Raw genomic sequence first — 24,171 nt, forward strand, 5'->3', positions numbered from 1 at the left:
AAATGTAGCCAGCTTTGACCAGGCAATATAAGACTTATTTTCTAAAAAACTTCTTCAGTTTTTCATATCAGTGCAATACGAGTTATTTCCCACTAACATTCTAAAAATGTTTCATATCCATTCACGTTTTCTTTTATTGTTTCCCACCTCTTTGCCTTAATCAAAATATACCATTCGTACTTCATACTGTCTATGCTTTTTCTTGGAAACAACACTTCCTACTTTCTTGCATATTTCACAAGTAGAGTTGTTTACCTTCAGCTTTATTATTTCTGGATAGTCATGTGTGCTTAATGATGAAGATAAGTTCTTAGAAATGTGTTGTTAGACAATTTCATGATGATTGTGTTGAAAGGAAAAATATAAAAATACAGTAAAATACCATAACAAAGCATACAATAACAAATAGTACTACTAGTATAAATAGGTTTGCAAAAACATGATGCTGACTCTTGTTTATACAATTTAAGAGATGGGAGCTGATGCATTTGGGTGCACTAGAGAGGAATCTACTACCCTGAGCAGTCAAACTGTCTTAGATATTAATTTTAAAACCTCATGTGGGGGGTAAATATTTAGTTAATTTGATGAGGCAGTTTAGTGGATGGTAGTAAAGATTTATTCTCTAATTAGATATGTGAGAAAAGACTACATATGTATTGTGTGTATGATATGCACATAGGTGTTTAAAAGTCATCACCTCAGTTACTTAGAAGTTCTTTCTGGTGGTCGTGGTGGTGATGGTGTGATGCCTCGGAGGAGGATCTAGAAGGACAAAATATCAGCACCTGGAGTCGAACAATGGAGGAATACATGGTCCAAATTAGATGATGAACAATTTATGATATATTATTCATAAAAATACAAAAAGCAGGTAGCTACTATTCTTGACAATGTAGACACATTTTCCTGCATGATAATCTTTCTATAAAGAACCCTATGTCTTTGTAAAATTCTTGGACACACTGCTTATGGAAGATGTGATTACAAAGTGTCATCCCAAGTAGCAAATGATGATCACCACTGTATCTTCCAAGGATAGTACGGTCAATTAACTGCTGTTTTCTTTATTTTGTTGAGCTCTATCATGAACTGGACGTGTCACTATAGGAAATATCACTCAATGACCATATTATTTTGCTTAATAGAGGCAAAAATTACTTGAATTCCCTAGGAAATTCTAGGTGTAAGGAGAGAGTAACACAAAAATAACTAGATGGGAATCAAATAGGAAGTAATAGAAAGAGACGGTGTCAAGAAATCTCTGATTTAATTGCTTTAGAATCAAACAAGCTGGCCTCAGAACAGACAAGCAGCTTGCATCTTAGCAGGACCCAAAGAGAAGAGAAATGTTTGCTATACCCCATGGGTGGGTTTTCATTCAGTCTAGTCTGCTTCTCCTCCTCAAACTGATAATTGGTCACTAAGAAAAGCTCTTAAGTTAAAAAGTCCTAGTTAGGCTTGTCAAAGGTCAGATGGTTGTAGATGTGTTATGTTACTTCTGAGGTCTCTGTTCTGTTCCATTGGTCTATGACTCTGTTTTGGTACTAGTACCATATATACCATGGAATACTGTGCAGTCATAAAAAAGGATGATTTCATGTCCTTTGCAGGGACATGGATGGAGCTGGAAACCAACATTCTCAGCAAACTGACATAAGAACAGAAAACCAAACACAGATGTTCTCACTAATAAGTGGGTATTGAACAACGAGAACACATGGACACAGGGAGGGGAACATCACACACCAGGGCTTTTCAGGGTTTTGTCGGGTTAAGGGAGGGATAGCAGGGGGTAGGGGGATTGGGGAGGGCTAACATTAGAAGAAATACCTAATGTAGATGATGAGGGGATGGATGCAGCAAACTGCCATGCCACGTGTATACCTATGTAACAAACCTGCACATTCTGCGTATGTACCCCAGAACTCAAAATATAATTTTGTATATATATATATGATATATATATACATATATATACATATATATATGTATATATATATATATATCATATATATATATATATATATATATATCCTAGTTTGAGTTTGAAGTATCCTTAGAGAAGTGAACAGTGGATTTCCAGGCTGCAAGGTGGTATTATCAGAAGGATTTGAGTAGTTTAAGAGTATATATACAGGAAAGAAGGGATGCCTTCCCATCTCTTTCATGGATCCTTCATCTTTTAAAACTCTGAACATTTCTAAACAGATAAATACTGATATTAGCATGGGTTATACAGTTAACTCCCATGACATCAACAACAAATTTGTTCTGTTTTAAGTCCAGGTTAGGTCTATTTATGTCATGTTTCTAATCTCTACATAAAACTAAGAAGTACATGTTTAGTTTTATTTTTTGAAATTTAGTATAGTAACTGCTGGTTGTTTCTGTGAGGGGCAAGAAAGGTAAAATATAATTAATGTTATTTATGTAAACTTTTCCACAGCATTTTACATATTGAAATTCTAAAAAATACAAATCTGCTTGCAAAATGAACTGAGTTTGGATCCTAATTTGGCTGAAACTACTTAAGTCTTCTAACCTCAGTTTTATAATCTGAAACATATGACTATGTATAAAATGATTGTGATTAGAGATCATATGTATAAAATACTTAGCATACATTAACAAAAAACATATATGATATGTTGTTTTGCTCTGCACGTGTACTGAACTAACAAGGTTTCAATAATGGCTTGGGCACAGTACTAGGAAAAGTCTATTCCAATAGAAATGTATTAGGTTGGTGCAAAATCAATGTATTAGGTTGGTGCAAAAGCAGTTGTGGTTTTTGTCATTAAAAGTAATGCCATGAAAAGGTTTTGCCATTACTTTTATTTTATTTTATTTTATTTATTTATTTATTTATTTATTTTTTGAGACAGAGTTTCACTCTTGTTACCCAGGCTGGAGTGCAATGGCATGATCTCAGCTCACCGCGACCTCCACCTCCTGGGTTCAGGCAATTCTCCTGCGTCAGCCTCCTGAGTAGCTGGGATTACAGGCACATGCCACCATGCCCAGCTAATTTTTTGTATTTTGTATTTTTTTTTTAGTAGAGACAGGGTTTCACCACATTGACCAGGATGGTCTCAATCTCTTGACCTCTTGATCCACCCGCCTCAGCCTCCCAAAGTGCTGGGATTACAGGCTTGAGCCACCGCGCCTAGCACCATTACTTTTAATGGGAAAAATTACAATAGCTTTTGCACCAACCTAATATCATTGGTTAAGTAGAAGTTATGTATCCCATTCAGAATCAGTATCAGCAAAGTGTTAAACAACCATCCCTTTAATATACCATTATTGACCAAAAAAAAAAAAAGGAAAAAGAAGGCAACAAGTGATAGAAAAGATGTGGGTGTGAAGCTTGCTGATAATCTGAGCTGGTGGGAACATAAGCTTGGAAATAAGCCTTCATTTGTATAGTTAGCCTACTTTTTATCACAATCAAATAACCTTTTCCTAACTTCTCAAAAAGTAGCTAGAAAGTTCTAATTTTCTTGAAGAACACAGTGACAATCTTTCACTTACTATCTGTAAAATGCTAACCCCCAAGCATAAAACAATTCTTTCCTTCCAGAATGTAGTGATGTAGACTGCAGTGTTAATGGCATTTCTGTGACTTATTTTCAGGAGGTTAGCATTTTTATTTAGCTGATTAAAATCTATGTGGATGATAGTTAGGCCAGTTTTTAAAAATCATTCTAACACTCAAAAATGATTTTAAAATCTTTAAATAGCTTGTAGCAGGTTTTTATTTCTCAAAGGGTTTCTTTCTACTTATGGAAAAATTTGCTTAAATGGTGCCCCTTTGTCATATTCTCAGTAAATGTTAAATCAGTGTAAAATAAGTGGATTTGTATTTCTAAAAATAACCTTTTTCACAGGAAGAAGAACTAAGGAAGAGTGGGGAAGCCAAATATGCCCACTTGAGTGATGAACTTCATGTATTAATTGAAGTGTTTGCTCCACCTGGGGAGGCTTATTCACGTATGAGTCATGCATTGGAAGAGATTAAGAAATTCCTGGTTCCTGTAAGTGTCTGTCATTTTTTACAAAGATGTTTCTCATGGCTTCTATTTTAAAATGCATCTTTGATCCTCACCGACTTTTTAAAGGAAATTTGTATTGCAAACCAATGATCTCGCCATAAGATCAATACAAAGCTATAATAAAATAGGTACCAAAACCACTTAACACAGGACCTGGTATGTTGTCACATGGTGATGGTTTAACAGCATTATTTGTCATGCTGGTGTCATGCCATGCACCAGTTTGTAGTCACGAAGAAAAAGACATGTTTATAAACAGACATATATAATTGAAGTTGTATACCTTTTTATTGCATCTTAATCACTTGATAGGTTATCATTTGCAATTTTTGATTAATAGGGAAAGAATTTCCTATTATAGTGGAAAGGGAAAGAGGTCAGATATATAATATTTGAAAGAAGACAATGGTATCATTTAAGCATATCAAATGTGTTTTCATGTGATAGTATGCCAGGTGTTGGCACTTTATAAAACATAATATAAAATAATCAATATTAGTAAAGCTGGACATTTGTTGACTTTAAGCAAAAATTGGAGAAATAAACTCACTCTACTATGTGAGAGCAACAGAAAATGTTCACTTAGCAGGGCAACAAATTCAGGGTTGCATACTGAGTAAAATTCTCTACTGATTTTCTAAGAAATAGGGAAAGGTAAAATGAGTGAAGCTTTCCTAAAGGTTGAAGATTTTGCATTCTAGGAAGAAGTCGTTCAAATAGAAATCTTGGCATCAGGATTAGAGCTGGGAATAAGACAATTAGAAGAGAATGCTGAGTAAAGTTTTCTGGAGTGTCTGGCAGAGTCTTCAACAGAGAAAGCTAAGAGATCTGCACAATGAAGAAAGTGTAGTTTTTTAAATAAGCAATAAACTAAGAGGAAATGGTGGGTAAGAGTCATTGATTGGCAGTGATTTTGAGAATAGGAAAAGAAAAATAAAACCAGAGAACTTCAAGAATTTAAAAGCATCAAAATTTAGTCACATAATCTATTTATATGTTCACTTTAAAAGTTAATTTCTGTCAGGGCAAGGTTATAGTATAATTGCAGACCATTCTGATTATTCCTTAACTTCATGTGCACTCTGCATTTCTGCACAATTTATTATCTGGTGCTCATCAGAACATCTCCCTAATTAGATCTCATATTTCTTAAAAATGAGGATACTATGTTTTCTTTTCCTTTTGCCTCCAAACTAAATTCCTAGTGCTGTATTGAGTAAGGAATTTTATTGTATTTAGTTCAGACCAGACTTCTAGTAATATACATAGTATAGGATGAGACTAGGACTGTATACTACTAACACACTTTGTGACTACAGAAAAGTCATTTAAATTTTCAAAGCTTCAGTTTATTCATCTTTAAAATAAAGATAATTATAATTGACTGTCCTCTATCACAGTTATGGTGAATATTAAATGGGGTAATGCATATGAAGGGACTTAGATAATTTTAAAGCACAATATTGATGGATGTTTTACTTACATTATTACAGTAAATATAATAGAAATATCTAGGAATGACTTTCTGCATAGTCATCCATTGGTATACACACACACACACACACACACACACACAATATTGGTATATATATATATAGGGTCATTTAACTCAATATATAATATAGGCTAGGTTAACACTCTTTTATTAGAAATGTCAATAATACATCTCATTTGCTCATTTCATTTATATACACTCCACTGAAATATATACCGTATGAGGTTAGGGCGGGTGGTATCTCTCTTGGTCAACACTGTATCCCCATCTTAGCATCATGCCTAGCACAATAAATACTTATTTGATTGTTTGACTGATGGAATGATGGAATAGCTAACTATAGGCATGAGGAGTGATGCAGGAGATAAAATAGTTATCCAGGTAAAATTTAGGGGCCAGTACCCCACCATCAAGGTGTACCATATATACAGATCTAGATGAAAAATGAAAATATTAGCATGGTGAATGTGACCTGGACATGCTACTCCTACCTCTATGATTTTATCTCTATATGTCTAACTTCTTATTCATCACACCTCAGACTTGCTGGTTTTTTCGTCCAACAATCCAGGCTCACTGCTCGCAAAGTGCCTTTGAAGATTATGCTCCAAAATGTTGGCATGGCTGTTTCCCAAGCATTCAGCTGTCAGCTTAAATATTAGCTTTGTAGAAAATTCTTCCCCAACCACACAATCTAAAGTAGCTGCCCCCTTTACCTTCTATCTACCGTTTTACTGTATTTTGCTCATAGTATAACTGACCACTCTATTTAACATTATAATTCATTTTTTCATTATGCCCTAATCCTTTTCACTTATTTATTTGCCTCATAGCTCCTATCACCTTCTGGTATTTTATATCTGTGTGTGTGTGTGTGTGTGTGTGTGTGTGTGTGTGTGCGCGCGCGCGCATGTGTGTGTGTATCCTGCTTGTTTTTGGTTTCTATGCTAGAATATAAATGTCATGAGGGCTATTCTGATAAGTCATAAATTTATCCCATTTGCTTTGCTTGCATTAGCAGAACGCAAAGGACGGGATCTATTTTAACCTTCACCAGAAGCAAAAGGGGCAAAAATGAACTACCAATTTTTTTATTCTGTAAAATCAATTGGTGATCTCAGTTTCTGTTGACATTTGATATTAAAGCCCACAGAAATGCTAATGTGTCTATACATTAACATTTGCAAACATTGTAGATGAAGAATACCAGTAAGAGGCATGCTAGTACAACAAAGAAGCCTAATATGGGACAAGACTCTGGAATTCCTCTGACATCTTGTTCTTCTACAAAGGGAGTGATTGTCCATCGTAGAACTTTTTACTTTCTATTCCTCTTGTATGTTATCCAAAATTTACTCAACCTTCTCTATGTCCAAAGGGGATAATTATCTAAGACAACCAACTTCAGAACAGAGAACTCCTTGTGAACTGTCTGAATATTATAAAATATTGGAAAACAATACAGTTTCAGCATTTTAAGTGGATTTTTGAAGATAAAAGAATTATTATTGGCCTGGGGAAAATTTCCAGCCTGTTGGTCTCCATTCACATGCTGTAGTCATAAAAACAAGTTGAGTGTCAAGAGTCAATAAAAAAGGTTTAATTTGAACATTGCTAATTTTAAATCGCTAGTACTTTGGGGAGGTGAAATATTAAAGTTTTCATTATATATGATTATCTTAAAAATACAGGTTAGAATTTTAAAATAAATTATTTGATGAGTAATGAAAAACAGGATATAAAATTCTTAACTAATATGTGCTTCAATTATGTTGATGCATTCGTCTTCCTTTTATATTCTATAAAGAGGTAAGCAAATATTGCCACTATTATATTTTATACAATTTTTTCTTTTATAGTCAGACACCAGGATTGCCACATATGGTTGAGAATTGTGTCTTGTGCAACTCTAGGGGCCGACATTAACACCATAGTTTGTGAATGGTACTCCCTAAGACCATGAATACAACTTCCCTTTTTCTAATCCTTCTCAGTAGGTTACTTCAAAATAATAACACTGTTTTATTTTCCTAAATTGGTTTATTCTTACCTTAAATTAAATTGAATTAATAAGTTTTACTAATGCTTAATTAACTCCTGATTGAAACATAATACATTATCTCGTAATTAGAAATTATGAAATGTTCAATGAAATTCTGCTCACTGAATGTATGTTTTTATATTCTTTCATTAAAAAGACCAAAGAAGGAGTTTTTGCACAGATAATTTGATTAGGTCAGGGATAACAAATAGATTGCTTTTTTACCTCTTCCAATAACTATATTAAGAGACTGTCATATTCTTTTCTACCTTGGCCCATTATGGCCTTGAATCTTCCCAACACAGCATTCTGCACAGCATTAGCAGAACTGACAGAACTTGATAAATGTTTGTCATACCAGGCTTAATTTTTTAATGATTATCACTACAGGTCTGCATAATTTAAAGAAAAGATATGTATAACGTTTATACTTAGGTAAAAATGTGTATATGTGTGTAGTGTGTATCTGTTACCAGACTCACATACAAGATTTTAAGTCAATTTAACACAGAAAAAAAATATAGATCATTCCAGGTTCTTTCTTTCCTGAGTTAGTTAGATTTGTGTTTTGGTGACAGCTGTGATTCTTGAAATGGGGCAATTAGGGTGTATTATCTCATTTCGAGTTTGAGATACTGGTAACACATTTAGAAAACGTACCAAGAGTCTGACTATGGAGGAAAAGTAAAATCTTTTTCTTCTTATGGCAAAAGCCAATGGGGAATTTTCTTGCCTCCCTTCTTTAAACACTGTAATCCTAGACCTGAAATTGGAAAATGACACTGATTACTAACAGCAATCCCACTGGAAAGTTAGTAGATATAAAGAAAAATAGAAAAGGGAAGCAGGGTATTTTCAGTCTAGGAGATAGATCTCAATTTTTGTGGACTAAAATTTTTTTATAAAGTTTTAGAATATGATAAATATAAAATTTGTCCCTGAAGTTGATGCTGTAATTTGAGGAAAAAGTGAAAATCTGATGAGCCTTTTTTTTTTTTTTTTTTTTTTTTTTTTTTTTGAAATGGAGTCTCATCTCACCTAGGCTGGAGTGCAGTAGCGCGATCTCAGCTCACTGCAACCTCCTCCTCCTAGGTTCAAGTGATTCTCCTGCTTCAGACTCCAGAGTAGCTGAGATTACAGGCGCATGCCACCATGCACAGCTAATTCTTGTGTTTTTAGTAGAAATGGGCTTTTGCCGTATTGGCCAGGCTGGTCTTGAACTCCTGACTTCAGGTCTCCAACCTGCCTCAGCCTCCAAAAGTACTGGGATAACAGGCATTAGCCACCACACCCAGCTGATCACTCTTTTATGCAGGTGAATATATAGGGAGAACAATGTATTCAACTAAACTCCACAAGCCAGCAAAAGTAACATTAATAAATTGCAGGACCTGAAAGGTGAGAGATGGAAGATATAGTTTGGCTGGCTGGAGGCAGGAGTTCAGCATTTATAGCAATAATATCCTACAAACTAGAGAGCGATTGGTCACAGAATTTAGAAACAAAGTTCAGTGCAGAGAGGGAAGCAGAAGCCATAACCCAGATTTCATTCCTTCATTGTTGTGGTTGTTAAAATGTTGTCAAGAGTTCTCTCATATTGCTATCTCAAAAACAATTAATCCCTTTTCTTTCTTATAATCAACCATATTTTAACAGTGTGGTAGCTAATGGCAGTAAGCACAAAGCCATGTGTATTTATGTAATTATTACTTGCTCAGAAATATTTCCTGTATTGCTATCGTGCTATAGCACTGTAATAGTAATCTGATTTTATTGGAAGACATTTGTAATCATCTCCTATGGAGTATTTCTTCTCGTCTGATAAGTTGTAATAGATAATATAGGCTTTCAACTTAGAACAAAACTAAAATTCTTATTAGTTCATAGAACAGAATAATAGTAAAGATGATGATTATTATTACTGAAATCCAGGACTACTGTTGCATTGTTAACTGACTGACATAACCTGGAAGACAGATAAAAGAAGCAGTTGGCATAATAAGCATATGTCAACACTGACCTACAAATAGCTTTTAGATGAATGCAACTCAGAAAGACTCATTATTACTGGAGATTCATTCAAAAAGGGAATCAAGGACAGAAAACAGGCTCAATAATCAGAATCTGTTAAATAAGGTTTATAATTTTTATCTGAGAAAAGAATTGGAAATAAGTGAAATAAATCATACTATTTAACATAACAAATATTTCTGAACACCAAACATTTGCCAGACACAATTCTAGAAATTTGTGTTACATGAGCCACTGACCTAGTAGAATTTAAGAACCAGAAAACTATTTCCAAAATGTAAAAGACAAAGATTATAAAGACTTACTTGACAGCTACTGGAAATGGGAAACCAGACTGTATAGTAATGTGTTTAAGGAAGATGGTGGCAGCAACAGAGCAGGAAGCACTGATCAAACAGAACATGATATTCCTAGGGCCAAAGAAAATCAATTGCTGGTAAAGACCACCACCATATAAACAAGGGTAATTTATCTACTGAGAGAAAAAGAGAGAAAGTGGAAGGGGGAGAGGAAGAGAAAGAGAAAGAGAGTTTGATTAGCCTCTTGAAGACATGGATGACCCACAGCCAAAGATTCTATTTCACAGTGAGAAATTTAAAATATACCAAGAAACACTTACAGAGAATCGCATATTTAAAAACTGATTTTTTCAACAAACTTGTGTATTTCTGAAATGTATCTTCAACTTGTAGCAATTAGTTCTTACTTTTTAAAGAGCGAATTTTACAGCTAAATAACATAAAACATTTTTTTTTAAATTGTCCTTTCTTATCTGATCTCATTTTACTGCTTTGAAACTCAACGAGCTACAATGAAAAATGTATTGATTCCTCCAGACAGTATTTAAACTAGATAGCCAGAAAACTTCTAAGAATCCCTATTCTACCAAAAATATAAAACGATGTCATCATTGGTATTTTTGCTGTGGTTGTGGTTCCCTTCCCATTCATTCCAAGCCAGTCTGTCTACATAGGGTATGTAAAGATGCACATACAACAGTGCCTTAAAATACACGTACAGATGGCTTACTGGATGGTCTGTACTCAATGTGATACAAATAGGACTTGGCTTTATTCTTAACAACTGTCATTCTCCTTTTCTTATTCTTTATTGAAGTTTGAACAAATAACATACTTTTCTACTCATTCTTCTATAAGAAGAATCTTAATTTAGGCAATTAAGGTTTTAAGAAGCCCAATTATTTTCAATTTGTAATTGTCATTTCAAATCTAGTGCAAAACTTCTCCTCCCACAGCTTTAGAATAAATTTACGGCTTGGAGAGTAGCAGTGAGAAGAGGGCATGGTGTACTCATTCATCTCCTTGTGCTGTTTCCAGCTTGTAGTGCTCCCAGAGCTTTGTGAAAGGTCATGGAGAGTGAGACTGGGAGGTAATGGGAAAGTAGAGCAAGAGGATGGCGCGGTGGCTCACGCCTGTAATCCCAGCACTTTGGGAGGCCAAGGCGGGCAGATCACGAGGTCAGGAGATCAACACCAGCCTGACCAACGTGGTGAAACCTTGTCTCTACTAAAATACAAAAATTAGCCAGGCATAGTGGCAGACGCCTGTAATCCCAGCTACTCAGGAAGCTGAGGCATGAGAATCGCTTGAAACTGAGAGGCTGAGGTTGCAGTGAGCCGAGACTGTGCCATTGCATTCCAGCCTGGGTGACAGAGGGAGATTCTGTTGAAAAGAAGAAAAAGAAGAGGAAAGGAAAAAGTAAAGCAAGAGAGGCATATCACTGGTCTGGTAATAATCTGGTTGGCCTGGTTAGTTTGAGTCTTAATATCAGATATTTTCCCCTGATGGGATATGTGAATGATAGACCAGTAGAATTGTTGGAGATCCTGAAATGACTTTCTTCCTATTAGCTCATTGAACTCTCAGAGGTGTTCAGGGTTCTCACAATGAAGCATTCTCTCTCAATAATCTCTAAATGCTGGGCTATCATTTTCCTTTGTCCAGTGTTGCAGGTGAGCTTTGTTTTATGTACTTAACTTGATCTTTTTGTCTGAGAGCTGTAAGATTATTTTACCTTATCCTTAGAGTTCAAGCATTTTACTAAGATATGCTCAGGTTTTGCTCTTTTCTCATCAGCCCATCCTAGAAATAAAATGATGGATTTTTTTTTTTTTTTTTTTTTTTTTTTTTTTTTTTTGAGACGGAGTCTCACTCTGTTGCCCAGGCTAGAGTACAATGGCACAATCTCAGCTTGCAGCAACCTCTGCCTCCAGAGTTCAAGCGATTCTCCTGCCTCAGTCTCCTGAGTAGCTTGGACTACAGGTGTGAGCTACCACTCCCGACTAATTGTTGTATTTTTAGTAGAGATGGGGTTTCACCATGTTGGTCAGGCTTGTTTTGATCTCCTGACCTTGTGATCCACCCACCTTGGCATCCTAAAGTGCTGGGATTATAGGCGTGAGCCACTGCGCTTAGCAAAATGGAATTTTTAAAAAATGCATTTGAAAGAGTCTGAAAATATAGAGTTATTTTGAAATAATCAGCTCTTTATTAACGCAAACAAAAAACTTTTTAAAAAATGACCCAATCAAGTAACATGGGAGTTCAATAATGAATTCTTTATGTATGATGGTGGTGGTAATAGCACCATTTTTTATTTATCAATCACCAGGATTCTGTGATATCATATATATATATATATATATTCACACACACACACACATATATTCACACACACATATATATTATACATATATATAATATATATGATGTATATATATACATATATATAAACACACACACACACACACACACACAGAAGATAATCATTTATGTTATTTCTAGTTACCCAATGAGTCAATTGTAATTTTCCAAAAACTGTTTCCTTTTCTGTTACTACCATTTCTCAGATGTCCTTTGTTCCCTTTCTTTATCTTCTCTGTTCTGAACTTTAGGATTTTAGGGCTTGGCTTCCATAACACAGAAATTTTAATTGTTTTCTTATACCAAGAATAACAACATCTTAAAATTTTAAGAGATTTTATATGGTTTGTTTCAGCCACACCTCTCGTTTAGAATTCTGTATCCTCCAACTAGTGTTTATCTTTATTTAGATCAAAATAAAGTTTGAACACACAGATTCATATAATAATTTCACCCAGTTTCACTGGCCTTGTCTGTGAACCATAGCATAGAAGGGAGATAAAAACACCATCTGATGAAATTAGGACATTTTTCAAAGATAAATTACATTTTAACCCTCTTCTGTTTTTTTTCTCTTCTTATTGCTAATATACTTCTTATTTGAGGAATTTGAAGCTTTAGAAAGACAATTTATAAGCCAGCATAGATATCAGAATCCATAGAAAATTCTTTTACAAGTGAAAAAAGAATGTTTTACAAATAGAGTGTTAGTGACTACTCTCCTCAGACCCATAAATAGACAAGTTACAGCTAGGATAAGATTTCTGTTAAAACCAGTCCTCAAACAAAGTAGGGACATCTTTTTAGACCAGACGCATTTTTACAGCAAAAGAAATCCACTGCGTAGAACATATTTTATAATATTCTTTTTTTAGAGAAGTATATGAATTGTTGTGATTAACAATTTGCTGGTAACTGTACAGGTTAGTGATACAAGGAGAGTAACCTTTTCTCTAGAACCTAGATGATGTCCTTACCAAAATGTGTCAAAACACAAGTCGCTTCTTATAAGAATTACATTATCAACCTGAAGTTCTATGAGCAACGATAATCTGTTACCCCCAAATTATTTCTTTATATAACTGTGCTACCCTTGCATTAAGTCCAGTTCACTTTGTCGCAGAACACATCTACGTAAAAGGTTTTACCGCAGTACAAATGTGGATTGATTCCTATACTTGTAGAACTAGAAGGGATACTTAAGCTCAGAATAATTAACAGGTTTCTAAGGCAATTTAAATATTAACGTTTGGAAGAGAGTACTTGAAATTCATTAACTTTGTGTGTGTGTGTGTGTGTGTGTGTTAATCCTCTAAAGAATTTTCAGAAGTCATAGAGCTCCAAAGAGGGTTTTTTGAAAACACAGGTGGAATTTAACCCTCAATTTACCATTGAGGATGCTAAAATAAAGGCCAGCATGGTTACTCAAACTGTCTGAGGTCAGGCAACAAAAAAAGGACTGATCAGATGCCTCCTCATCAAAGATATTATCGAAATATGCAGGCACAGATGCGTAAGTTTTCTCATACTGTATTGAAGAGCACCAAACAAGTAACTTGCAGTGGGAATGGTTTGTGTAATTAGTGGTAGGCTTCTCTGTATTTAGAGCTTCATATAATGCCTATTTCTGGTCACTTTAGACAACTCTGGACTGATTATCCTTCAGTAAGCACTTGCCAATATTATTTTTAGTGGTAACACAGGTGCAGTTTTTCCTGCACGTTCTTAGATATTCATTAATTCAATAATATCTTCATAAGGCTGTTCTGTTTGGGGACCTCTTTCTTGTTTTCACTTTCTTATTTTCATAGCAGATACATATTATACCCAGTGGTGAAATCAATTTGCAGTTGTTTTAAACACAGGCAAGGAGTATGTGACAGAACTGTCATAGGAGTAGGGGCATAAACATATCATATGTTGGAATTATGCATTGCCAAACATTTTAAGGAATATTTTCTCATCTCTAGAAGCAAGATAATAACGTTTTACATTATAAAGTGGTCATTCTCACAGTTAGTAAGAATGGTTAATAGTGCAGTGTACTGAAATATATTTAGAAACTAGACTTCAGAAGGAAAAGAGGGGCCGGCATAGTAATATGTATTTATCATCTGTTGTCTCAGGAATAAAAGCAAATACTATCTATTTAAATTACAGTAACATTCTAACGCTTCAGGATCCTCTTCTCTAAGTACTAAAGTTATAGACTTAACTAGTAAGCCATACATTGTGAGGAGAGCAGAGGGAGGGGATATACTTTTAGTATGTATATGTGTGTGTATGTATGTATTGAGAGAGAGAGAGAAAGAGCCAGAGAGAGAGAAAGAGAGAAGGTAGATTCTCATAGAAATTTTAAGAAAAGGCAAAATAATAATACAGAGCTTCACAGAGAACTGAGAACTGTGAGGTCCTAGACAGTTCTCAGTTCAGCATTAAAATAATCCTGTGTGCCTATTCGCTTTTCAGCCTCTTTCCAGCCAGCTTCCTTGACTTCACAGGTTCTACTCACTCCTGATTTGGAACTCCTCTGAATCTGGGTTTGTTATAATAGCTCTTGCCCTCTCCTTTCCCCACTGGCCCTTTATAACTCTCCTTTCAGCAACAGCCCCCACTGCTGCCTCTTGTTCTCATTCGTATCTGTCTATATCTCTGTGTATCCATGTATCTATCTATCATCTATCTATGATTTTTCTATCTGTATATCTATCTTCTTGGCATGCATCTTGGAAAATAGCTTACATTTCAAAGCACTTTGAAATAAATTATTTTATCTCTCAAATTTCACAGATATGCTATGTTTACTGTTATAAAGTATTTCAATTATTTACTTTGTTTTATTCCTTCCGTCCTCTTATGTCTGTAATTTCAGTGGGCTCATTTTTCCTTTTTTTTTTTTTTTTTTTTTTGGTAAACACAGTGGAAAGGAATCCTATTCCAATCTAATACTTTAAACATGGCACACGATTGTAATTTCATGTGTCTTGTTATATTTGTATGACTTTAAATGAACAAGATAATTTTAAAATGGTAAAAGAAACTACCACAATTCTATTTTTCTTTAAAATGTATCTCAATTAAAAATGTACATAATTTTATAGAGTTCAGTATATAACACTATCTCATTCATTTATTAAACATAATTAGGAGTTGTTTAATTCAGGAAACTTCTTGACCTGAAAACTCCACATCTCTCCAATTCCCCACCCCCTTGACTTTTTTCATCTGGTAAATACTTAGAGATCAGGAAAAGAGCAGGACGCCTAATATCTGCCTGTCTCCTTCCCAGGCTTAGCGCTGGGCCATACCTGCAGCAGTCTAGACTGGGTCCTCTTGCCTCTTGACAAGACCTTCAAGTTTCCAGATGCATAAAGACTATGATTGATTTGTAAGCAGGGGCAGCAGATGTTTCAAGTACCCTGAAAGTGATCCCTGGCACATGGCAAACCCTAAGCCCTCACACAGCAGAGTGGAAAAACTGTCTGGACTCTTGTCACTAGATAAAACATCGAACAAATGTTTTTAGTTTAAGTTAGCTTCATTTTTATAATTATAAATATATGAATGAATAAATGAGCATTTCTTACCATTCTACTGTTTAAGGAGAGGTTTTCTTTAAGTGCCTGCTAGGGAGGGGCAGAAAAAAGGAAAATAAAAAGAAGTATCTGAGCCAGGAAACTAATCTTATTCTAGTGGTTTCATGGAAGCTTACGACTCAAAACCCATATTCCAAATAATAATAATAGTAGTAAAGTTAATGTTACAAGTTAGAATAGTTATGGGGTACTGTGGAATACCATGTGGCTAGTGAGAGCATGAAGAATTAGGCTGCTGAATTTTAGCTTCTTAAGATACTGTGTAATTTGTATTTTCTGTGGTCAAGTAGATCACTGATCACTTTGAGATCACCTTCAAAATGAGAAGTAACCTCTAGATTCTCTGCCCAGAAAAATGCACATGCATATTATGTTGTCCCCTGGATAACAGAGGTCTGAATTCATATTCACGGCTCAAAGATGAAGGAGACCTACACTAGAAGCATCACAGTCATAGTATGGGAGAAAGAAATATTAAAATGCATGACTAAAATTATATTAAAATGCTAAATTTATTTCGTATTAGAAAATTAAATGATCTATATTGAAAAGTACAGGTCATTTTGCCTCAAACTACCCGAGGATAGTTATAATAGAAAAGTACATCTTCTTACAGTTATCTTCTAAAATAAATGAATATTTCATCTTACAATGAGATAATTTTACTACCAAACTTTAATTCACTACCTTTCAGTATAATTCTCATTTTCAAATTTCATTTTAAACGTGAAACAAATTCAATGTCAATTATAGTACAGTTAGAATGCATTGCATCCCCTGATATCAGTCATAACGCTTGGTCTGCAGGAGCAAGAATGAGAGTCTGTATACCGTGAATAATAGGAGGCTTGTCTGTCTATTGCTGACTGACCCTAAACTTCTTATCTAAGTATTAAAATCAGGAAATGTAGCTCATTATAAAGAATACACACAAAGGTGAAGAAATGACTATGGAATGTATATTATATTTTAGATTAACTTATGGCAGTCATGCAACATTTCTTTCCAATTTAAGTGACTTTCTAAACATCATTCACCAAAACATCAGTAGTCTCTTTGCTCTCTACTTTCCTCTGCAAGAAATTGCCTTAACTTGTCCTCTAAAGTAGGAAAAACTTACCATAGTCCAAAATATCTATATCTATAAATTGTACATATTATTTGTTTCTGATTCTTTGGAAATAAAAAATAACTGTAAAATATTAAAACAAAAGAAATACTACCGTGTATCGGTAACCAGGGTGACTCTTCTTAGGATATCAGATTTTTCACTACCTGACTCTAAACCAATCTGGAAATATCTACCTTCTCTTGCTTTTTACTCTCCATTTGCCTTCACTGATCATGCAGTTTTAGGCGATAACCACTGTAATCCCAGAACTTTGTAAGGCTGAGGCAGGTGGATCACGAGGTCGGGAGATTGAAACCATCCTGGTTAACATGGTGAAACCCTGTCTCTACTAAAAATACAAAAAGTTAGCCAGGTGTGGGGGCCCGTGCCTATAGTCCTAGCTACTTGGGAGGCTGTGGCAGGAGAATTGCTTGAACACAGTAGGCGGAGGTTGCTGTAAGCCAAGATCCCGCCACTGCACTGGCACCTGGGCAACAGAGCGAGACTCCCTCTCAAAAAAAAAAAAAAAAAAAAAAAAGGAAAAAGAAACTTAAGGAAATAATCTTGACCTGAAAACTGCACGTCTCTCCAAACCCCGTTGACTTTTGTCATCTGGTAAATACGTAAGAGATCAGGAAAGAGCAGGACGCCTAATATCTGCCAGGCTTAGCGCTGGGCCATACCTGCAGCAGTCTGGACTGAGTCGAGTCCTCTTGTCTCTACAAGTCCTTCAAGTTTCCGGACGCATAAAGGCTATGATTGATATGTAAGTAGAGGGAGCAGATGTTTCAAGTACCCTGAAACTGATCCCTTGCCTCACAGAGCAGAGTGGAAAAACTGGACTGTTGTTACTGGATTTTAGCATTTCCCCTTTAATTTTTTACATCTCAACCCTAGAAACGTCAAACTCCCCTTTTCCAAAAATCAACAGAACTTCTTTTACATTCCCCCAAGTGCAAAGATTAACAAATTCTGCATAACAGACATCGATATTCATCGGTATACATATATACTGAAATATAAAGTGAAACATTAAAATATCTAAATATTTCTGGGTATCCAGATGTTTACCCATGTGTAGAACAAAATGTACAGATATTTGACTAAAGTATTTTTTATCCCGTTGACAGATTCTATTTTTGCCTAAACACCTGTGTGGAAATCTGTTTAAGTGCTTTTCCTTTGAATCACATTTCTACCACTGCTGTTTGGCTCATTCGTCTGTTATTTGTGTTGCAATTCAAATGTCAGAATCGCTTGAAAACTAGACCAAGACAATGATTCCTTAATTTATTCTTTTAGATAACTCAGTATCTGTAAATCACACTGGCTAATGAAATTCATCAAGTGTTACTTTAAAAGAATTCAAAAATGAAATCACAAGTAATAACAAGCTTTTAATTTTCAAGGAGAAAAAAAGCTTATTTTTTAGAAATAGTCAATTTGCTTTTATAAATTAAAAATTTGATTGGTAAATACACTAGTGCACATCTAATATGCTGGGGAGACAGATAAGTTGACAGTGGATATGCTATTTGCAAATGTGTCTGTCTTCTCTCCCTCATGAGACGCAGCTTCATGAAGTCAGAAATCAGAGCTGGATTATACTTTATAAGCCCCATGCTGCCTGATGAGATTGCATGTGCTGCCATTCTCAATAAATATTGATTGATGAACGTAGCCTCTTACAATGTGAACAGGTTAAAAATGTTTAACTGAATTTTCGCATTAGCCAGAGGTTCTTCTACAACATATGTGTGTTTGGGCTTCTAAAGAGAAGCATTCTTTCTCCATAGCACCAAGAGATACAACAAACTATAAGTGATAAATCTTGGCTTCACGCTCGATTTTTTTTTCTGTAAGTGAACTTGTGGTAAGGAGCTACAGTGCAAGGAGGTTCAATATTTTCTGTTGTGGTCTATTCAGTGGGAAAGAGGCACATGCCTTCAGGTGTCATTACATGTCGTAAAGACAGCTGGAAAACAGAATTAAAATTGGTCATTCCTTTGGGCATAAGATGAGAATCTTAAAAGTTATCTTTTTGTTATGGAAAAGCTTAACAAGTTGTCTTTTTGTTATGGGAACGCTCCTTTAAACCTTAGGTGTAAAGGAAGAAACACTGTTTTCCTCGGCATACTTTCTAAAGTAGGACTAAGAAATTATTCTAATTTATAGATCATGGAAATTATCTCCTTTAGTTATTGAGAAGAAACCTTTCACTTGGATTTATTGGGCCCATATGGAGGATTGCATATCAAAAGGTGGGGGATGAGGAGAAACTCTTGTGAGATTCTGTAGGCCCTGTGTTCCAATTAGACTGTGTTAGGGAACTTTCCTTAATTTAGATTGGGTTAGGACATCATTTCCCAAAATATTATGTGGAACATTTATTTCTCACAGTGGTCTTATTGGAAAAGAAAAAGCGAGAGGGGCCCTGTACTCAATTAAGTTTAGAAAATGCTGTCTTCAGTATCCCCCTTTCATAGAGTCACAGTCCTAAATACCATTGAAAGGCTCTGAGGAGTCCTGCGATGAACAGGCTAAACTTTTCAATCCAGTGTTCACCTATTTATTTGGCCAAGTAGTCCTTGTTCTGGAACTTATCTAATTTTTTGTCAAAATACTTGAGAGATGGTTATATTAGAGCAATGTTTCAGCTTTTGTAAAGTGAGTACTTTCAACAATAACATTTCCCTCATTCTGAAATTTCTGTATGCTCAGGTATTTTCTTAGACTGCTAAAATGTAATTGTTCATGTTTTCATAGCATTTTCTCCATCACTAAATGCCATAATTTATAATTACGTTAAATCAAGAATTTATCTCATGCTTAGAACATAGCCTCAGGTAACCAAACTGATCTGGAATATTATCTGCTTTGCATATATTTGTGATGGCACCTTTACTCCCTGTAATCATGTTAACTGCCATGTTTTATTTCACTACTAAATAGTAACCAGCTTAAGTGCTGTTCGGTAGTGAACAAGTCTGGTGCTGTCAGCGTGAGAAATACAAACAGAATGGTCAACATGTATACTTAGCATTGAGACTCATTTCCTTTTAAGAATACACGCTCAGCAGGGAAGATCTATTCACACGTTGGCTATCACACTTAAAATACAAATGTTTCCCTTTTTATTAACTGAAAATCTGAGCTTCCAGAGCCAAAATTCCACATTGAGAGTTGGTAGAACAAAGATTCTAAATCTGATTTGTATAAAATTGGCATGATATTTTATTGTCACAACCTAGGAGTGACCTGGCCCAGACTACAGTCATGACTATCTAATTTTTGTCAGAAAGCAGAGATGAAAATTGATAATAAAATGATCATTTTTGACAGATATCCTCTAAATTTGTTTATCATAATTTATTGATTGTGAGCATCTTCTACTTATAAAAAGAACTCTCCAAATTTTACAAGTTTAAAGTTGAAGAAGTTATTGGATCTTCTACAGTGTAGTAGTTGTACTTTGTATTAGTTGAAAGCTCACATGCAAACATAGCATAAAAAGATACCTTTGCAAAACCTTGACGCCTCCCACAAAAAAAGAAAAAAAAAAACAAACTACTTAAGAGTGTGGAGCCCATTGACTGGAACTACTGAAATGGAGCACAGATCTACAGGCCACACACACTATTTTGTTCATGTGGTAGAGCAGCAAGTTTTTGAGAATCTTCTTGGTTGTGCCCACAGTTACTGCTGCATCACAAGCTGTTGAAGAAGAGAAGTCATGTTTCTTTCTACTGAAGCAGGTAGCCTAGGGAGACCAGCTTTTTGGAACCTAACCATTAACTTTCAAAGCATATGGTTATACTTTTGATTGGCAACACAACAGGACTGCCATTCAGCTCCTACCAGGGATTATAAACTCAGATACTCAGCTGCCTAATTCCTATCGAAGCGTACTTCTGAGGCATAGTGTTCATTGAAGATTGCCTGTAAGATTTACTTGCCTTTTGAACATGAATTCGTCCATGCATTACCTTTCCTGGAGTATTTTTCATGAAACACAAGTTCTGGTTGATTCTCTGTAAAGAAGAACACATGCATACACATATATATGCATATAAACAATATGCTATTATATTTATTATCTGGTCCCCACATAGTCTATTTTAAACACAGCTGCCAGAATGATCCCTTTTACACTATAACCCAGATCATGTCAGTCCTGTTCTTAAAGCTGCACACTGGCCCTCTGCTTCATGCTGAGTGAAAGTTATAGAATGTATAATGGCCTCGAAGGCCCTGTATGATTTTTTCCCCACCCAACAATTTCTCTTTAACCTCATGTCCCATGGTCTTCCCTTTGTTCCCTCTGGTCACTGTAACCTTTTCACTGTGCCCTCAGCAACTCAGGCTTGCTCTCTCCTTAGGGTCTTTGAAAGAACCCTCTGTAATATGAAAGCCTCCCTACAGGTCTCCAGTTCAGCACCTCAGCTTTTTCAAATCTTTGTTGAGATGTCATTCTTTCCAATGAGGCTTTTCCAACAACCCTACTTAAAACATCTTGCTCCCCCTGCCAGCACTCCAGATTCCCCTTGCCCTGGTGTATTCTCTTCTCTTTTCTTTTCTTTTCTGTTCTGTTCTGTTCTGTTGTTTTTTCTTTTCTTTTCTTTCTTTTCCTTTCCTTTTTCTTTCTTTTTCTTCCTTCCGTCCTTTTCCTTTTTCTTTCTTCTTTTTCTCTTTCTTTCCCTCCCTCCCTCCCTTCCTTTCTTCCTTTTTTCTTTCTCTTGTACTCATCACCTTCTAAACCACCCCTTACAATGAGCTTAACTATTAGGTCTGTTGTTTACTATCTGTCTCCCCTACTAGAATGTACAATCCATCTTTTTATTTGATGTTTTATTCATTGACTATCATTAGAGATAAGAAAAACCCTTGGCCACAGCAAGCACTCAGTGAATCAGTTGGCTGATTCAATGAATGAAAGGTTACTGTAGGGCTGTTGTTGCAACGTAGTATAATGCTCATTTTCTCAGAGTCTCATAAGGAAAATTTCTCTCAGGTTTCTCTTTATCCATACAAGGCTCATTTCTAGACTGTGGACGGACTTCAGTCTAGAACAGGGAAAAAAGGAAGGGAAAAATGTGGTAAACTGAACACCACTTCAATGGTATTATAAATTGTGGTTTCAATTCCCCAGCCTGCATGATGCCCTTTGCTTTTTAGTGTTTTCAAATAACTGCTTCGTGCACTTAGCGGGTGAAAGAGACATTGTGAAGTATGCTTATTTCATCTTACCCAGAGCAAGACACCTTAATGGAATTCTTCTACCCTTTACCTCATGAAGATTAAGCCTTTAATCTCAAAATTTGCTTTCAACGTAGATAATGTCTATCAAAAATAAATTTATGTATAAGAAAAAAATTGGTAATTTTCATGCAGCAAATTTGTTAAAATACTTAGAATAATTTATCTGTAACTGAATTTCAAGTTTTGTTAATGGAGACATTCATTCTGCTTTTTGCTGAAATTTTACAAATATGACCTTTTGTGCTTATGTTATAAAACCCATCCCTATAAGCAAGTCATGTTTTTATTGATCTAAGGATCAATATGTTTATTGCTGCATATCCCACTTTATTTCACTATAGTATTGTGGTCATACATAATTGTGATAGTTAATAATTGGTTAGTTGAGTATAAAAATTCCCCTTGCATCAATTAGATGCGGTTTTCTTCTGTATTGCTTCAAAAATATAAATTAGAAAAACATTTAACACTCTTATTTGTAAGTGCTCCAAAAGGATCAAGACTGATGATTTTTTAAAAAATAAATCTTTCCTGAAATTAGGCAGTTTTTGCTACTTGTCTCAATGTCAATAGAAAGAGAGAGATTACTAGATTAAGGACAAACAAAGAGGTACTATAAACCCAGGTGGAGAAGCAGGTTGCATGGTACAGATTAGCTCGGACAGAAAATGCTTTAATAAGTGGTTTTAAGGTGGGTACTTTCTGAGCCCTGGGGATCATCATGAAGCCAAGCAAGATGCCTGAAAAGTACAGGGAACTATTTGGCAAGAAGGGATAAGCTATTAAGCACACACCGTAACCTTTACATGTCATCAACCAGTCTTGATAGTGATGCAGTATTTTCTGAAACAGGCGATCCTTATTTATTAATTTTTCCAAATGAAATCAGAACCAAGTCTTGACTCCACTGAAAAGGAAAAGCATGCCTAGCTAGAATTTAGGAGCACAGAGGCAGGGAGCCAAGAGTTTCTAATGGTAGCATTTAAGCATATTTAATATCTTATTGTAGAGCTAAGATTTACTTTGTTATTAGAATTTTTCTATGAATATGGCTGCCATCGAATGCAGACATAACTTTGTTGTGAATCTAATATTGTATTGCATTTTACCTAACTCATAACTGTCATATTTTGCTTGTACTTGGCAGAGTCTACTTTCTATTACGTTTTGTATTTTATTCTTGGTCTTGTTATATAATTAAGGATAGTAGAAGTATCAAGAAACAAGACTATATAATCTCATGAAACCCTTAATTGACTTACCTATTAACTTTTCCAATTTCCCTGCAGAAATTGTTTCTATCGGTATTTTAATTTCATGTGAGCGAATGACAGGAAGTAAAGAGATTATAGCAGATGGTTGCCACAAACTGCATACTACATTTCAGAATTGGTCTACAAAATTCTGCAGCTTGGCAGTGTGCGGTGGATCATTTTACTGCCTGGTAATGCCAAAAGAAATCTGGCAGAAACGTGTGTGTTGTCCCATTTAATTTATTCTCTGACTTTATTAAGAGCTACCGGACTTGATTTACTTGTGTCTGATGCATCCATAAAATTTAAATTCAAGAAGTTTCACAAGTCAATTGTTTCCCGTTTCCCTTAAATGAAATTTCATGGCATCTAAGATTCAATCTTCAAAGAAACTACTGATAGCTTTAAATATTATTCTCCATAGGCAGTCTATAAATACAGATGCCAAGAGATGTATGTGATAACTAAGAGAATGCCCTTATATTTTCAACCTAAATCAATATTTTCTATTCTTAACAATCTCATTCAATAACTCCCTGTGAAGCAGAAGGCAGTGTTATCTGCTAATTGTGAAGGCGGAGAAGCTGGGCTGGAAACCGGGAAAAATGTATAAAATGTTTAAACATTGTGGACATTAGAAGACACTAGGGAAACACGAAAACGT

At 35.3% G+C, this 24,171-nt stretch overlaps 1 protein-coding gene across 7 annotated transcripts in view; it reads left to right on the plus strand.

The window, feature by feature from the left end:
- The window catches only part of KHDRBS2 (KH RNA binding domain containing, signal transduction associated 2), a 609,247-nt gene that overhangs the window by 317,423 nt on the left and 267,653 nt on the right, over positions 1–24,171 (plus strand). For all 7 annotated transcript variants that reach the window (XR_012517327.1, XR_012517329.1, XR_012517330.1 and 4 more), the window contains exon 4: positions 3,894–4,040. Coding sequence is in view for 1 of the 7 variants with exons in the window: in XM_003926360.3 (XP_003926409.1) it covers positions 3,894–4,040 (147 nt within the window). In the remaining 6 variants the exon portion in view is untranslated. The remainder of the gene's footprint in view (positions 1–3,893; positions 4,041–24,171) is intronic.

The sequence above is a fragment of the Saimiri boliviensis genome, chromosome 4, assembly GCF_048565385.1.
Source record: "Saimiri boliviensis isolate mSaiBol1 chromosome 4, mSaiBol1.pri, whole genome shotgun sequence".
In the NCBI taxonomy this organism is placed as follows: domain Eukaryota; kingdom Metazoa; phylum Chordata; class Mammalia; order Primates; family Cebidae; genus Saimiri; species Saimiri boliviensis.